The 14,076-nt window shown below is 35.3% G+C and overlaps 1 protein-coding gene across 1 annotated transcript; it reads left to right on the top strand.

The window, feature by feature from the left end:
- Positions 1–11,599: 11,599 nt before the first annotated feature.
- On the top strand, positions 11,600–13,709 carry LOC120289208 (ubiquitin-like protein 5). The gene is made up of 3 exons (XM_039303896.1): positions 11,600–11,767; positions 12,055–12,400; positions 13,474–13,709. Exon 2 carries the CDS (start codon positions 12,133–12,135, stop codon positions 12,352–12,354), a length of 222 nt encoding a protein of 73 aa, XP_039159830.1. The 5' UTR covers positions 11,600–11,767; positions 12,055–12,132; the 3' UTR covers positions 12,355–12,400; positions 13,474–13,709.
- Positions 13,710–14,076: the final 367 nt, after the last annotated feature.

Here is a 14,076-nt window from a genome sequence, read left to right as displayed (position 1 = left end):
TGCTGAGGCATCGTTCTGTGGCTGCGTGTCCTTATGATCCTTAACCTCACATTGCTTTCCTAGTTTGCCAGGTCAATACTTTGCTGGGCAATGCTCTATGCGTGGTTGTTGTACACGTGTCGATCTCATAACTTTTTGTTGTATTTTGCTCGATGACTACTAGTTCAAGACCCCATCGACCTCGGTAGAAAGTTTGGTGGATTTGCAGCCTAGGGATAAATTGTCAATGTATCTCGTTCTCGTTCTCCCAAAGCTGAAAAAAGTTGTCTCCATAGATGGTATTTTGAATCGAGCCATCCACAATCCACCGACCAGGTTCTAGTATCTAGGAGTGAAATGGTTTTAAGTTTCTTACAAGTTCTGTCTAAAATCTAAAGCCTATTCTCGATTACAGGCTCTTCATTTGTTGGAATCTACTTGTTAGAACTTGGAGCATGTTATAGGGTTTAATTTTTTTTTTTTTTTTTTCATTTTTAGTTAAGCAAAACAAAAATAACAACAACAATTTATGAGTAAGGATTTTATTAACAAGTGTCTATATGTACTTATTGGATAGTATTAAGGAAATTTAATAGTTTTCAATGCATTGATTGTTCTTATATTATACAGAGTCACTATCTTGAAAATTGAATCATTCCAATTAAACTGTACCTTGCAAGGGCACAAGTTTCAACAAAGAAAATACAAAGCATTAGAGCATCACAGGTAAGAACTTGTAATTTTCTTTCAAGAAATTAATGGTTGCAATATATGGAAGGAGTAAGATGCTTTAGTTATTAAATTTTATACTCACACGTACATCTGAATCAGCATGGTAGCAGGCCCTCCAGAAACAAAGAAAGGGAAAAACAAAAACTAGAAACAATTCATAGCTCTACACATGCATGTAGTAAACACATGAACAATCATAGCTCTACACATGCATGTAGTAAGCACATGAACGATGATGATCTTCAAGAGTAAACGTTCCTTAATTATCCTGTTGTAAAATGGCTACACACTACGAAAAGCAAAACATTTGCTGCCTCATTGGGGTTCATTTGGAGAAGGGCATTTTCGGGGACTAACCCGCTTCCCATTAATCAATAGGGCAATTCCTTGCACAACATTAAGGAAGCTATTGAAAGGTGACTAAAACACCAGAAACGAACTCAATGATTTCATTAAAAAAGGAAAAGATTGACTACCTCAGGACCAACGACAGTCATCTATATGTTTTGGAAAGTGAGTAAGTTCATGCTCTTTTTGCTCTTCAAGTCACTCTAAAGCTTCTGCAAAATTATGACACCACAGACTAGCTCATACTAGTTATGTCGATGTTGAACTTTTGAGTAAACTTATATTGCTACATTTTTTAAGTAAGGTTCCCCTATAAGATTATAAATTCTAAAATATATAAAAGACCTAAGTACCTTACAAACCTGTGCCTGTTAATAAAGATTTTCACTATTATTTAGATGCCGAATAGTAATGGTAAATGCAAATTCCCGTCCTATGTGAATCCTTATGAAATGAAGGAAGATTATGAATTCTAAAATGTGGATCGCTTATGATTTGTGCTCTTAGCAAGACTCTCTTGATACTTTCAAAAACGTTATTGCAATTTCTGCTTGTGCTTCACCTTTTTTGTATCTATGAGAAAATAGTATATCCTAAAAGATTTTACTATATGAAGATTTAGTAAAACCTTTCATCAATGATATTTGTTCGGAATTGATTTTTTACTGATGCCCGAGATTCTGCTTTTATTAGTAAACTAATGTTATAATCTCTTCTTAAAGAGGTGGTGGATGTTCCATGAATTTAGTAAAACATACATTTGCTCTTTTTCTGGATATCTTCCAATGAAGACAAGATATGCTAACCGAGAATTGAATGTTGAAGTAGAAATGATTTATTTGAATTCATATTTTTATGTGTATTAGAATATCAAGAAGGAATATCAAATTCTAAAAGTGTAAAGTTATTGTGCATTAGATGTTTTAATTGGATCCTTCATATACTGCGGGTTGACTGGTTCCGAACCGTTTGATCCCAATTTGATTGATTTAAAGGTCAAAGTGCATGGAACAAGGCATTTTGAACCATTTGATAGCAAGTTGATTGATTTAAGGTCAGAGTGCATGGAACAAATTTAGTTTATATACGTTTGTAGTAAACATCAAAGTTTTATTACTTCAAAACGTGCTAAGGCTATGTGAAGAACATCTGCAACTTGTACTCTTTTTGTGATTATTTTAGATAAAAACCACTGAGAGGAGTTCTATATGGGATAAGGTACCGTAGGTGCTGTGCGAAGCCTTCTTCCCTTGAGTAACTCTTATAAAATAAAAGGTGGATGTATGTTGACACGGACTTTCAAGATCAAGCATAATTTATGTTCAACATACGGTTATTAACTTTGTCAGATAGTCATGTGGTCTCGTTCTGTTTGATTTGGAAATTTTACCTCTAGACCATAGATAGACAGGAAAGAAGTGTTAACTTTGATTTTACTGAGAATATTAATTTAGGTCAGGTGTTATTTTCTTTATGTTTGTTAGCATTTCTATGTAAAAATTTCTCCAAACAAGAATGATGACGTCATCTTTATGAGAATGATGAAAGGATCACCTCATTTCTATGTAAGAGCGTGAAATAACAGAAATTGTAATTTTTTGTTTTTGGAGAAAGACTTGCTTTTGCAAATTTGGCATGTTTGCAGTTACAATCTTTCATTAGTTTTTGTTGTTAAAAACTGAACACAATTTCCAACATACTTGCAAAAAATACCCGTGTCAAAGCAATTGCGGTAATAAGGATGTGATGAGTAAGAATGAGTATTAGTAACGTGAAGTGTCGATCGGAGATGTCCGACGTTATATTTGTAATATTATGTTGTGTGTATTTGAATTGTATACCAAGTCTAGAGCATTAACTAACAATTATATTCGCTCCGTTAGACTTTTTATTTATTTATGTGGGAATGACATAGGTGTCCCCTTCAAGATTGTATCGAAATGACTTACACCTAATGCTTAACATACCAATATTTTTGTAGTTTTATTTTCGATTATCTTTAGTGGGAGTTTAAGTTATTGTTACTATTTCATCTTTAAGATATATTATTTTTGAATATGTGTTTATTACCATCCTTCTATCAAATTTTGAGTATACTTGTTGAATCTAATGTATATTCTTATCAAATTTTGTTTCCACCACTTCAGCTGGTATCGAAGCGACTTCAACTGATGCATTCTTGAATGTTTTGTGATTTTTTGCAATTAGTATGATGTAATTTTGTATCAAATTTTGTTTCCGCCACTTTAGTTGGAACCAAGACGAGTTCAACTAATGTATTGAAATGAAGTATACTACGAATTTAGATCATGCTAAACTATGCATGATGCACAAGAACATGACAAAGACACATATCACAGTGAATCGCTTAACTTTCAATTGACTGCAAAGAGGCAAATCCACTTTATAAAGAGAGGATGAAAAATATATAGAAAACCTAAGTACCTTGTAAATCCATATTTGTCAATAAAGATCCTCACCATTATTTAGATGCCGAATAGTAATGGTAAATGCAAATTCCTGTCTTACGTGTATCCTTATAAAATGAAGGAAGATTATGAATTTTAAAATGTGGATCGCTCATGATTTGTGCTCTTAGTAAGACTCTCTTGATACTTTCAAAGACGTTATTGCAATTTCTGCTTGTGCTTCACCTTTTTTGGTTCTATGAAAAAAAAAATATATCCTAAATGATTTTACTATAACAAGATTTAGTAAAACATTTCATCAATGATATTTGTTGGGAATTGATTTTTGACTGATGCTGGGGATTCTGCTTTTATTAGTAAACCAATGTTATAATCTATTCATAGAGAGGTGGTGGATGTTCCATGGATTTAGTCAAACATACATTTGCTCTTTTTATGGATATCTTCTAATGAAGACAAAATATGTTAACCGAGAATTGAATGTTGAAGTAAAAATGATTTATTTGAATTCATATTTTTATGTGTATTAGAATATCAAGAAGAAATATCAAATTCTAAAAGTGTAAAGCTATTGTGCATTAAATGTTTTAATTGGATCCTTCATATGCTAGGGGTTGACTAGTTCTGAACCTTTTTATCCCAATTTGATTGATTTAAAGGTCAGAGTGCATGGAACAAGGCATTTTGAACAATTTGATTGCAAGCTGATTGATTTAAGGTCAGAGTGCATGGAACAAATTTAGTTTATATACATTTGTCGTAAACATAAAAGTTTTATTACTTCAAAACGCATTAAGGCTATGTGAAGAACATCTAGAATTTGTTTTCTTCTTGTGATTATTCTAGATAAAAACCACCAAGAGGAGTTCTTTGTGAGATAAGGTACCGTAGGTGCTGTGTGAAGCCTTCTTCCGTTGAGTAACTCTTATAAAATAAAAGGTAGATGTATGTTAATACAAACTTTCAAGATCAAGCGTAATTTATGTTCAACATACGGTTATTAACTTTGTCAGATAGTCACATGGTATCTTCCTGTTTGATTTGGAAATTACCCTCTAGATCATAGATAGACAGGAAAGAAGTGTTAGCTTTGATTTTACTGAGAATATTAATTTAGGTTAGGTGTTGTTTTCTTTATGTTTGTCAGCATGTCTATGTAAAAATTTCTCCAAACAAGAATGATGACATCATCTTTATGAGAATGATGAAATGATCACCTCATTTCTATGCAAGAGCGTGAAACAACAGAAATTTTAGTTTTTTTGTTTCTGGAAAAAGACTTGCTTTTGCAAATTTGACATGTCCCCGTTTCAATCTTTCATTAGTTTTTGTTGTTAAAAATTGAACACAATTTTCAATATACTTGCGAAAAATGCCCGTGTCAAAGCAATTGCGGTAATAAGGATGTGATGAGTAAGAATGAGTATTAGTAACGTGGAGTGTCAATCGAAGATGTCCGACGTTATATCTGTAATATTATGCTGTGTGTATTTGAATTGCATACCAAGTCTAGAGCTTTAACCAACAATTATATTCGCTTCGTTAGACATTTTTTTTATGTGGGAATGACATAGGTGTCTCCCTCAAGATCGTATCGTAATATGACTTACGCCTTATACTTAGCATACCAATATTTCTAACAATTTCAAATATGTGTTTATTACCCTAATTCTATCAAATTTGAAGCACGCCTGTTGAATCCAATGTATATTCTTACCAAATTTTTTAGAGGAGTTTTTTGTGGGAAAAGATACTGGAGGTGCTATGTGAAACCTTCTTCCCAGGAGTAATTATGATAAAATAAAAGTTGGATGTATGTTGACACAGATTATCAATATCAAACGTAATTTATGTTCAACATACGGCTATTAACTTTGTCAGATAGTCACGTGGTCTCTTCCTATTTGATTTGGAAATTTTACCCTCTGGACTATAGATAGGCAAGAAAGAAGTGTAAGCTTTAATTTCACTGAGAATATTAATTTAGCTCAGGTGTTGTTTTCCTTACGTTTGTCAGCATGTCTATGTCGGTTTGAATTGGCATGTGAAGTATTGGTTTCTTCTTATGGTTTTTTATTGTATTTCCTGAAACTCTAATCTCCGTTTCCTCTCGGCCTTATCCATGGATATTTGCTTAATTTTTAGCATTGTTACGTAATATTTCACTTTTATATTAGCTTCAAAACCCGTCTTTGAGGGATGAGAGTGTTGAGTTACTAATTTTATCGTCTAACTAATCCAATACTTGCTTTTTCACTGCAAGTCAATAACTCACGTGGAAATCCTTGGAACTGGGGACCGAGGATGCCTAAAAGCTATAGTTTGGTTCCTTATACTACATTTGCACCACAGACTAGCTCATACTAGTTATGCCGATGTTGAACTTTTGAGTAAACTTATATTGCTACCTTTTTGAAGTAAGGTTCCCCTAAGATTATGAATTCTAAAATATATAGAAGACCTAAGTAACTTGCAAACCTATGTCTGTCAATAAAGATCATCACTATTATTTAGATTCCGAATAACAATGGTAAATGCAAATTCCTGTCCTACGTGAATCCTTATGAAATGAAGGAAGATTATGAATTCTAAAATGTGGATCGCTCACGATTTGTGCTCTTAGCAAGACTATCTCGATACTTTCAAAAACGTTGTTGCAATTTCTGCTTGTGCTTCACCTTTTTTGGTTCTATGAGAAAATAATATATCCTAAAAGATTTTACTGTAAGAAGATTTAGTAGAACCTTTCATCAATGATATTTGTTCGGAATTGATTTTTGACTAATGCCCGAGATTATGCTTTTATTAGTAAACTAATGTTATAATCTCTTCATAAAGAGGTGGTGGATGTTCCATGAATTTAGTAAACCATACATTTGCTCTTTTTCTGGATATCTTCCAATGAAAACAAGATATGCTAACCGAGAATTGAATGTTGAAGTAGAAATGATTTATTTGAATTCCTATTTTTATGTGTATTCGAATATCAAGAATGAATATCAAATTCTAAAAGTGTGAAGCTATTGTGCATTAGATATTTTAATTGGATCATTCCTATGCCAGGGGTTGACTGGTTCTGAACCTTTTCATCCCAATTTGATTGATTCAAAGGTCAAAGTGCATGGAACAAGGCATTTTGAACCATATGATCGCAAGTTAATTGATTTAAGATCAGAGTGCATGGAACAAATTTAGTCTATATACGTTCGTAGTAAATTAGTTCAAAACGCGCTGAGGCTATGTGAAGAACATCTGCAACTTGTGCTCTTTTTGTGATTATTCTAGATAAAAACCACTGAGAGAAGTTCTATATGGGATAAGGTACCGTAGGTGCTGTGTGAAGCCTTCTTCCCTTGAGTAACTCTTATAAAATAAAATGTGGATGTATGTTGACACAGACTTTCAAGATCAAGCGTAATTTATGTTCAACATACGGCTGTTAACTTTGTCAGATAGTCACGTGGTCTCGTTCTGTTTGATTTGGAAATTTTATCCTCTAGACCATAGATAGACAGGAAATAAGTGTTAGCTTGGATTTTACTGAGAATATTAATTTAGGTCAGGTGTTGTTTTCTTTATGTTTGTCAGCATGTCTATGTAAAAGTTTCTCCAAACAAGAATGATGACATCATCTTTATGAGAATGATGAAATGATCACCTCATTTCTATGCAAGAGCGTAAAACAACAGAAAATTCAGCTTTTTGTTTCTGGAGAAATACTTGCTTTTGCAAATTTGGCATGTCTTCCGTTTTAATATTTTATTAGTTTTTGTTATTAAAAATTGAACACAATTTCCAATATACTTGCGAAAAATGCCCGTGTCAAAGCAATTGCGGTAATAAGGATGTGATGAGTAGGAATGAATATTAGTAACGTGGAGTGTCAATCGAAGATGTCCGATGTTATATCTGTAATATTATATTGTGTATATTTGAATTGCATACCAAGTCTAGAGCTTTAACCAACAATTATATTTGCTTTGTTAGATTTTTTTTTATGTGGGAATGACATAGGTGTCCCCCTAAAGATCGTATCGAAATATGACTTACACCTAATACTTAGCATACCAATATTTCTAACAATTTCAAATATGTGTTTATTACCCTCATTCTATCAAATTTGAAGCACATTTGTTGAATCCAATGTATATTCTTATCAAATTTTGTTTCTAGATAAAAACCATTGAGAAGAGTTCTTCGTGGGAAAAGGTAATATAGGTGTTGTGTGAAGCCTTCTTCCCCGGAGTAATTATGATAAAATAAAAGTTGGATATATGTCGACACGGACTATCAAGATCAAGCGTAATTTATATTCAACATACGGCTATTAACTTTGTCAAATAGTCACATGGTCTCTTCCTGTTTGATTTTGAAATTTTACTCTCTGGACCATAGATACGCAGGAAAGAAGTGTAAGCTTTGATTTCGCTGAGAATATTGATTTAGGTTAGGTGTTGCTTTCCTTATATTTGTCAGTATATCTATGTCGGTTTGAATTGGCATGTGAAGTATTGGTTTCTTTTGATAGTTTTTTGTTGTATTCCCTGAAACTCTAATCTCCATTTCCTCTCGGCCTTATCCATGGATATTTGCTTAACTTTTAGCATTGTTTCGCTTAACTTTTAGCATTGTTTCATATCATTTCACTTTTATATTAGCTTCGAAACCCGTCTTCGAGGGATCAAAGTGTTGAGTTATTGATTTTATCGTCAAAATAATCAAATGCTTGCTTTTTCACTGCAAGTCAATAACTCACATGGAAATCCTTAGAACTGGGGGACCGAGGATGCCTAAAAGCTGTAGTCCGTCAATAACTCACGTGGAAATCCTTAGAACTGGGGGACCGAGGATGCCTAAAAGCTGTAGTCCGATTCATTATACTACATTTGCATGGATAGTGTATCTTTTGCCGTTGACTTTTCAACTTTCGTGACTATGAATGTGTGAACTGGGGAGTAAACTCCTGTTATTGGAAAATTGAGAGCCTAATGGTGCTGCATTGCATATAAAAAAATTGTTCAACTATTACATTATGAGGTATTGTTTTATGGCTGCTTGTCCTTATGATCCTTAACCTCACATTGTTATCCTAGTTTGCCAGGTGAATACTTTCCTGGGCGATGCCTCATGCGTGGTTGTCGTACACGTGTCGATCTCATAATTTTTTGTTGTATTTTGCTCGATGACTATTAGTTCAGGACCCCGTCGACCTTGGTAGAAAGAGTGTGGTGGATTTGCAACCTAGGCATAAGTTGTCGATGTATCTCATTCTCGTTCTCCCAAAGCTGAAGAAAGTTGTCTAGATGGTATTTTGAATCGAGTCATTCACAATCCGCCGACCGGGCTCTAGTATCTAGGAGTGAACGGTTTTAAGTTTCTTACAAATTATGTCTGAAATCTAGAGCCTATTCTCGATTACAGGCTCTTCATTTGTTGAAATTTAGAATTTACCTGTAGCAGGTTGTAGGGTCTAATAGGTTCTTTTTCTTCTTTTTTTCTTTTTTAGTTAAGCAAAAAAAAAAAACCAATAATAAAAATGAGTAAGGATTTTATTATCAATTATCAAAGAACGAGTGTTCATATGTATTTATCGAATAGTATTGAGGAAATTTTATGAATTGATTGTTCTTGTATTATACATAATTACTATCTTGAACATTGAATTATTCCAATTAAACTGTACCTTGCAAGGGCACATGTTTCAACTAAGAGAATACAAAGCATTAGAGCATTACAAGTAAAAAATTGTAATTTTCTTTCAAGAAATTAAGGGTAACAATATGTATGGAAGGAGTAAGATGTTTCAGTCATTAAATTTTATACTCACATGTATATCTGAATCAACATGTTAGTAGACCCTCCAGAAACAAAAAAAAGGAAAAAACAAAAACTGGAAACGGTTCATAGCTCTATACATGCATGTAGTAAGTACATGAGCGATGATTATCCTCAATAGCACAACGTTCCTTAACTACCTTGTTGTAAAATGGCTACACACAACGAAAAGCAAAACTTGCGTGCCTCATTGGGGTCCGTTTGGGGAAGGGCATTTTCTGGGACTAGCCTACTTCCCATTAGTCAATAGGGCAATTCCTCGCACAACATTAAGGGAGCCATTGAAATGTGACTAAAACACAGAAACAAACTCAATGATTTCATAAAAAAGGAAAAGATTGACTACCTCAGGACCAATGACAGTCATCTATATGTTCTGGAAAGTGAGTGAGTTCATGCTCTTTTTGATGTTGCTCTTACTTCAAGTCACCCTAAAGCTTCTACAGAATTATGGCACCACAGACTAGCTCATACTAGTTATGCCAATGTTGAATTTTTTAGTAAACTTATATTGCTACCTTTTTGAAGTAAGGTTCTCCCTAAGATTGTATGGTTAGGATGCGAACTTGGCAAACATCAAAATTCATTCTAAGGTAGGCATTCTTTCTAACTGACGTAGTTTATGAGTATTTGGGGATCCAAGTCATGCTCTATGAATGGTTGAAATAAAAACAAGCTACACTTGTTGACAGATGAATGGGGAGAGAGTACCCTCTTATTGTCGATAGAGATGAACGAGAAGGACAAAATGGAAGAATTAGCGATTTGACTGTTTTAGAATTTGGGGTTCCGGTTCTCGAGTTCAATTCTTGTTCTGGTTCTTGTAGGAATTGAGAACCAAACGGGGAATCAGTGACTCCAAGAAAAAAAATGGAACTGAGAACCTATCCATCCCTCCGTAGAATCGGAAACCGTTAGTCTAGTTCTCCAGTTCCCGATTTTACCCTAGAACCATGCTCGTCTCTATGCTACGTTTGGTCGTTTGAATTTTTAATCATGATAATATTGGATAGGATAAAATATGAAGTTCAATGAATTTTATTATATCCTATCCACTATTTGGTAATTGCATTAATAAAATCAGATATATTCATATCATATCATATATATTAGTGGATATAAACGACATATTAATATAAATAAACCACAAATTTTATAAATGGAGATTGTAGAAATTTTTTGCGACACTCTTGGTTACTTTATTTTTATTTGCTTTTTTTTTTTATCATATTTTCCACTATTTTTTAATTAATTTCTTTTTTTATTTCTCTCTTCCCATACCACCATTTTCTACTAAAATTTTACTAAATAGAAAAATGTACTAATATACCTAAAATACCAAAATACCTAAAATATGTAATAATTATATATTTATATATTGAATTATATTATAAGATAAAATTAAATTCGAATATATGAATAAAAATAAGATTAAATTAAAAAAATAAATTTTTATTTTTGTTATTTTGAATTTCTTATATTAGAATTTAAATATTATTTATGTTGAAAAATAATTTTAAATTTGTTAATTTAAGAAGTTTATTATTTGAGAAAAATAACTTGCCTTTACGAGATTATAAATTCTATTCACATTTATCACATCTTCCTCATGAGATAATTTTATCCACCTATATCTTATTTATTTTTATTTTAGTTATTTTGAATTTCTTATAAGGGCACGTTTTGGTAACTATTATGTTCCTATGAATAATTTTTGAACAAAAGAATGGATTTGGTAATTGACAAAATTTCTATTCTCGAAATAGAATTGTGTTGGGTAGGTTTCTTGATTTTTTATTTCTTTTAATTTTTAATACTTTTACTATATTTTTCTTTTTTCTTTTTATTTTTTATTTTTTTCTTCTTCCTCATTTTTTGTGGCCAGTTACCGGTGGCCAGGCGAGGTCGACCTTACGCCACCTACGTGAGGCCAAGCCTTGCCGAATTGCCTGGCCACCGACAAGGTTCGACCTCGCCCAAATCTGAAGAAGCTAAGGCTCTCACTTCGTCGGTCATCGGCCACAGGCGACAGCGGCGGTGGCCAGTGACCGGCTGAGATCGGAAGGAAGAAGATGAAGAAGAGAGAATGAGAAAAAAAGGAAAAAAATAAAGTTAGGCTTGATTTTCTTTTCTTTTTTCATTTTTTTCCGCCTTTTTAAGAGAAAACACGAAGAAAGAAATAAAAAATTGGGATTTTCCCCACCTCCGGCGTCCGGGGGCATTTGCGTCAATTCATCCCTCTATATATAATCTTCTCCTCCTTGCATCCATCTAGTCTCTCTTTTTCTCCGTTCTTTCTGCAATTTGACTCTCTCTCTCTCTCTCTCTCTCTCTGCAAAGACGCGTTTTTGAGTGGTGCGGTGTGGTGCGAGCTCTCTCTCTCCATCTGGGTCGCGCTCTCTCTCTCTGGTGTGGATTCGCTTCGCGGCAGCGGACTTCTCGAGGTACTTACTGATCTCGTCTTCTGGGTTGTCGTCGTTTGCTTTTTCCCCTTCCCGGCGGCGAGCCATGTCGCCGTCCGATTTCTCGTCTCCTCTTCCGGCGGGCTCCGGCGAGCGAGCCTCTGTTTACGTTTCCACGGTCGAGATTCGTCGTCTCCGGCGCTCGGATTGCGGCGAGAAGCCTCTGGCTCTTTTCGCCGCTGCTCGGTAGATCGAGCTTCCATTTCCTTCGGGACTGACTTTGCCTTTTCCCGATTCTGATTTTCTGACGTGTTTCCTCGTGGAGACAGGATTCGAGCTTCGATTTTCTGTTTCCATCATCGAACACAGCGAAGGAGGAAGAGAGAGAAATTAGGGTTTCAGCGAAGATGATAGAGGTGGTGCTGAACGACCGGCTGGGGAAGAAGGTGAGGGTGAAGTGCAACGAGGACGACACCATCGGCGACCTCAAGAAGCTGGTGGCCGCCCAGACCGGCACCCGCGCCGACAAGATCCGAATCCAGAAGTGGTACAACATCTACAAGGACCACATCACCCTCAAGGACTACGAGATCCACGACGGCATGGGCCTCGAGCTCTACTACAACTGATTTCCCTTCCCCTTTCATCATCCTCCCCGTGTCCCTCTCTCCTACGGTAAAATTCCCTCTCCATTCTTTATGGAAGTTTCAAGCTTTTGTTCTTTTTGAGTTCTTTAGGAGCTATCGGTTAGCGTGTGATTAGGCGGATGTTGACTTTGATCAGTTCAGCGAAGATGTTGTTTTCGGTTGCTATAACATTTATCGGTGAAGATGTTCAGATGTTCTGTTGTGTGTGATACTGTGTTTTCTGTTTGAACTGGGATAATTTTTTAGTGGATTATGCTGCTAATTGAGGGAATCAATGACATGAGAAGGGTTTAATTTGTTTGATAGATGTATGTTTCTGCTGGCGCCAGCGTGGACTGCATGTTCGCTCTAATAGGTCGCAATTTCTTTCTATTTGGAACGAAAGAAAGTGCTTGGAGCTGCTTATGTTGATGCTGAATAGTACGTTGTGGCGGAGAGATAAGAGTAAACTATGGAGGCGAGGCGTCTCTCTGTACCTGTTTAGATAAATCTTTGGTAGAGCTTGGACAATAATAAAGACCACTGAGAGGAGTTCTTTGTGAGAAAAGGTACCGTAGGTGCTGTGTGAAGCCTTCTTCCCTGTAGTGAATCTGATGTATAAAAGGTGGATTAAAAGGTGGATGTGTGACAGAGACTTTCAGGAGCTAGTGTAATTTATGTTGAACATATAGTTGTAAACTTTGTCAGATAATCGTGTGGTCTCTTCTTGTTTGATTTGGAAATTTTAGCCATTGGACCATAGATAAGGCAGGAAAGAAGTGTAAGCTTTGATTTCACTGAGAATATTGATTTAGGTCGGTGTTATTTTCCTTATGGTTGTCAGCATGTCTATATGTCAGTTTGAATTGGCATGTGTAGTCTTGGTTTCTTCTCATGGTTTTTGGTTGTGTTCCCTGAAACTCTAGTCCTTGTTTCCTCATGCGCTTATCCACGGATATTCGCGTAATGTTTAGCATTGTTACGTCGCATTTCAGTTTTTCATTGTCAAAACGGTTCACAACCTTAAATCGAAGCTTGGAAACCCGTCTTGAGGGATGAGAGTGTTGAGTTACTTGCTGATTTTATCGTATAACTTATCCACTGCTTGCTTTTTCACTGCAGGTCAATAACTCACATGGAAATCCTTGGAACTAGGGGACCAGGGATGTCTAAAAGCTGTAATCCGGTTCCGTCTACTACATTTGCATGGACAGTATATCTTTACTGCCATTGACTTTTCCACTTCTGTGACTGTGAATGTGTGAAGTTGGGAGCAAACTCCTGTTATTGGAAAGTTGAGAACCTAATGGTGCTGCAGTGCATATAAAAAAATTGTTCAACTACTACATTCCAAGGCATCGTTCTGTGGCTGCGTGTCCTTGTGATCCTTGACCTTACATTGCTTTCCTAATTTGCCAGGAGATTACTTTGCTGGGCGATGCCCTAGCCGCCTGATTGGATGCTCCATGCGCGGTTGTTGTACATGCGTTGATCTGGAAACTTTTTGTTGTACTTTGCCTGATGACTGGTGGATTTGCAACCTAGGCATAAGTTGTCTCGTTCTCGTTCTCCCAAAGCTTAAAGTTTTGTCTCCATAGGGTATTTTGAATCAAGTCATTTAGAGTCCTCTAACTGGGTTTTAGCATCTAAGGCTTGAAATTTGGAACCTGACCTCGATTACAAGTTTCGCTTGAAACCTGACCTCGATCACTGGTTTCTTACTAT

The sequence above is a fragment of the Eucalyptus grandis genome, chromosome 10, assembly GCF_016545825.1.
Source record: "Eucalyptus grandis isolate ANBG69807.140 chromosome 10, ASM1654582v1, whole genome shotgun sequence".
Taxonomy (NCBI): Eukaryota; Viridiplantae; Streptophyta; class Magnoliopsida; order Myrtales; family Myrtaceae; genus Eucalyptus; species Eucalyptus grandis.
This window is presented reverse-complemented; position numbering and strand designations above follow the sequence as displayed.

Coding starts and splice junctions, on each gene's coding strand:
- LOC120289208 (XM_039303896.1), top strand. CDS start 12,133: ATGATAGAGGTGGTGCTGAACGACCGGCTGGGGAAGAAGGTGAGGGTG.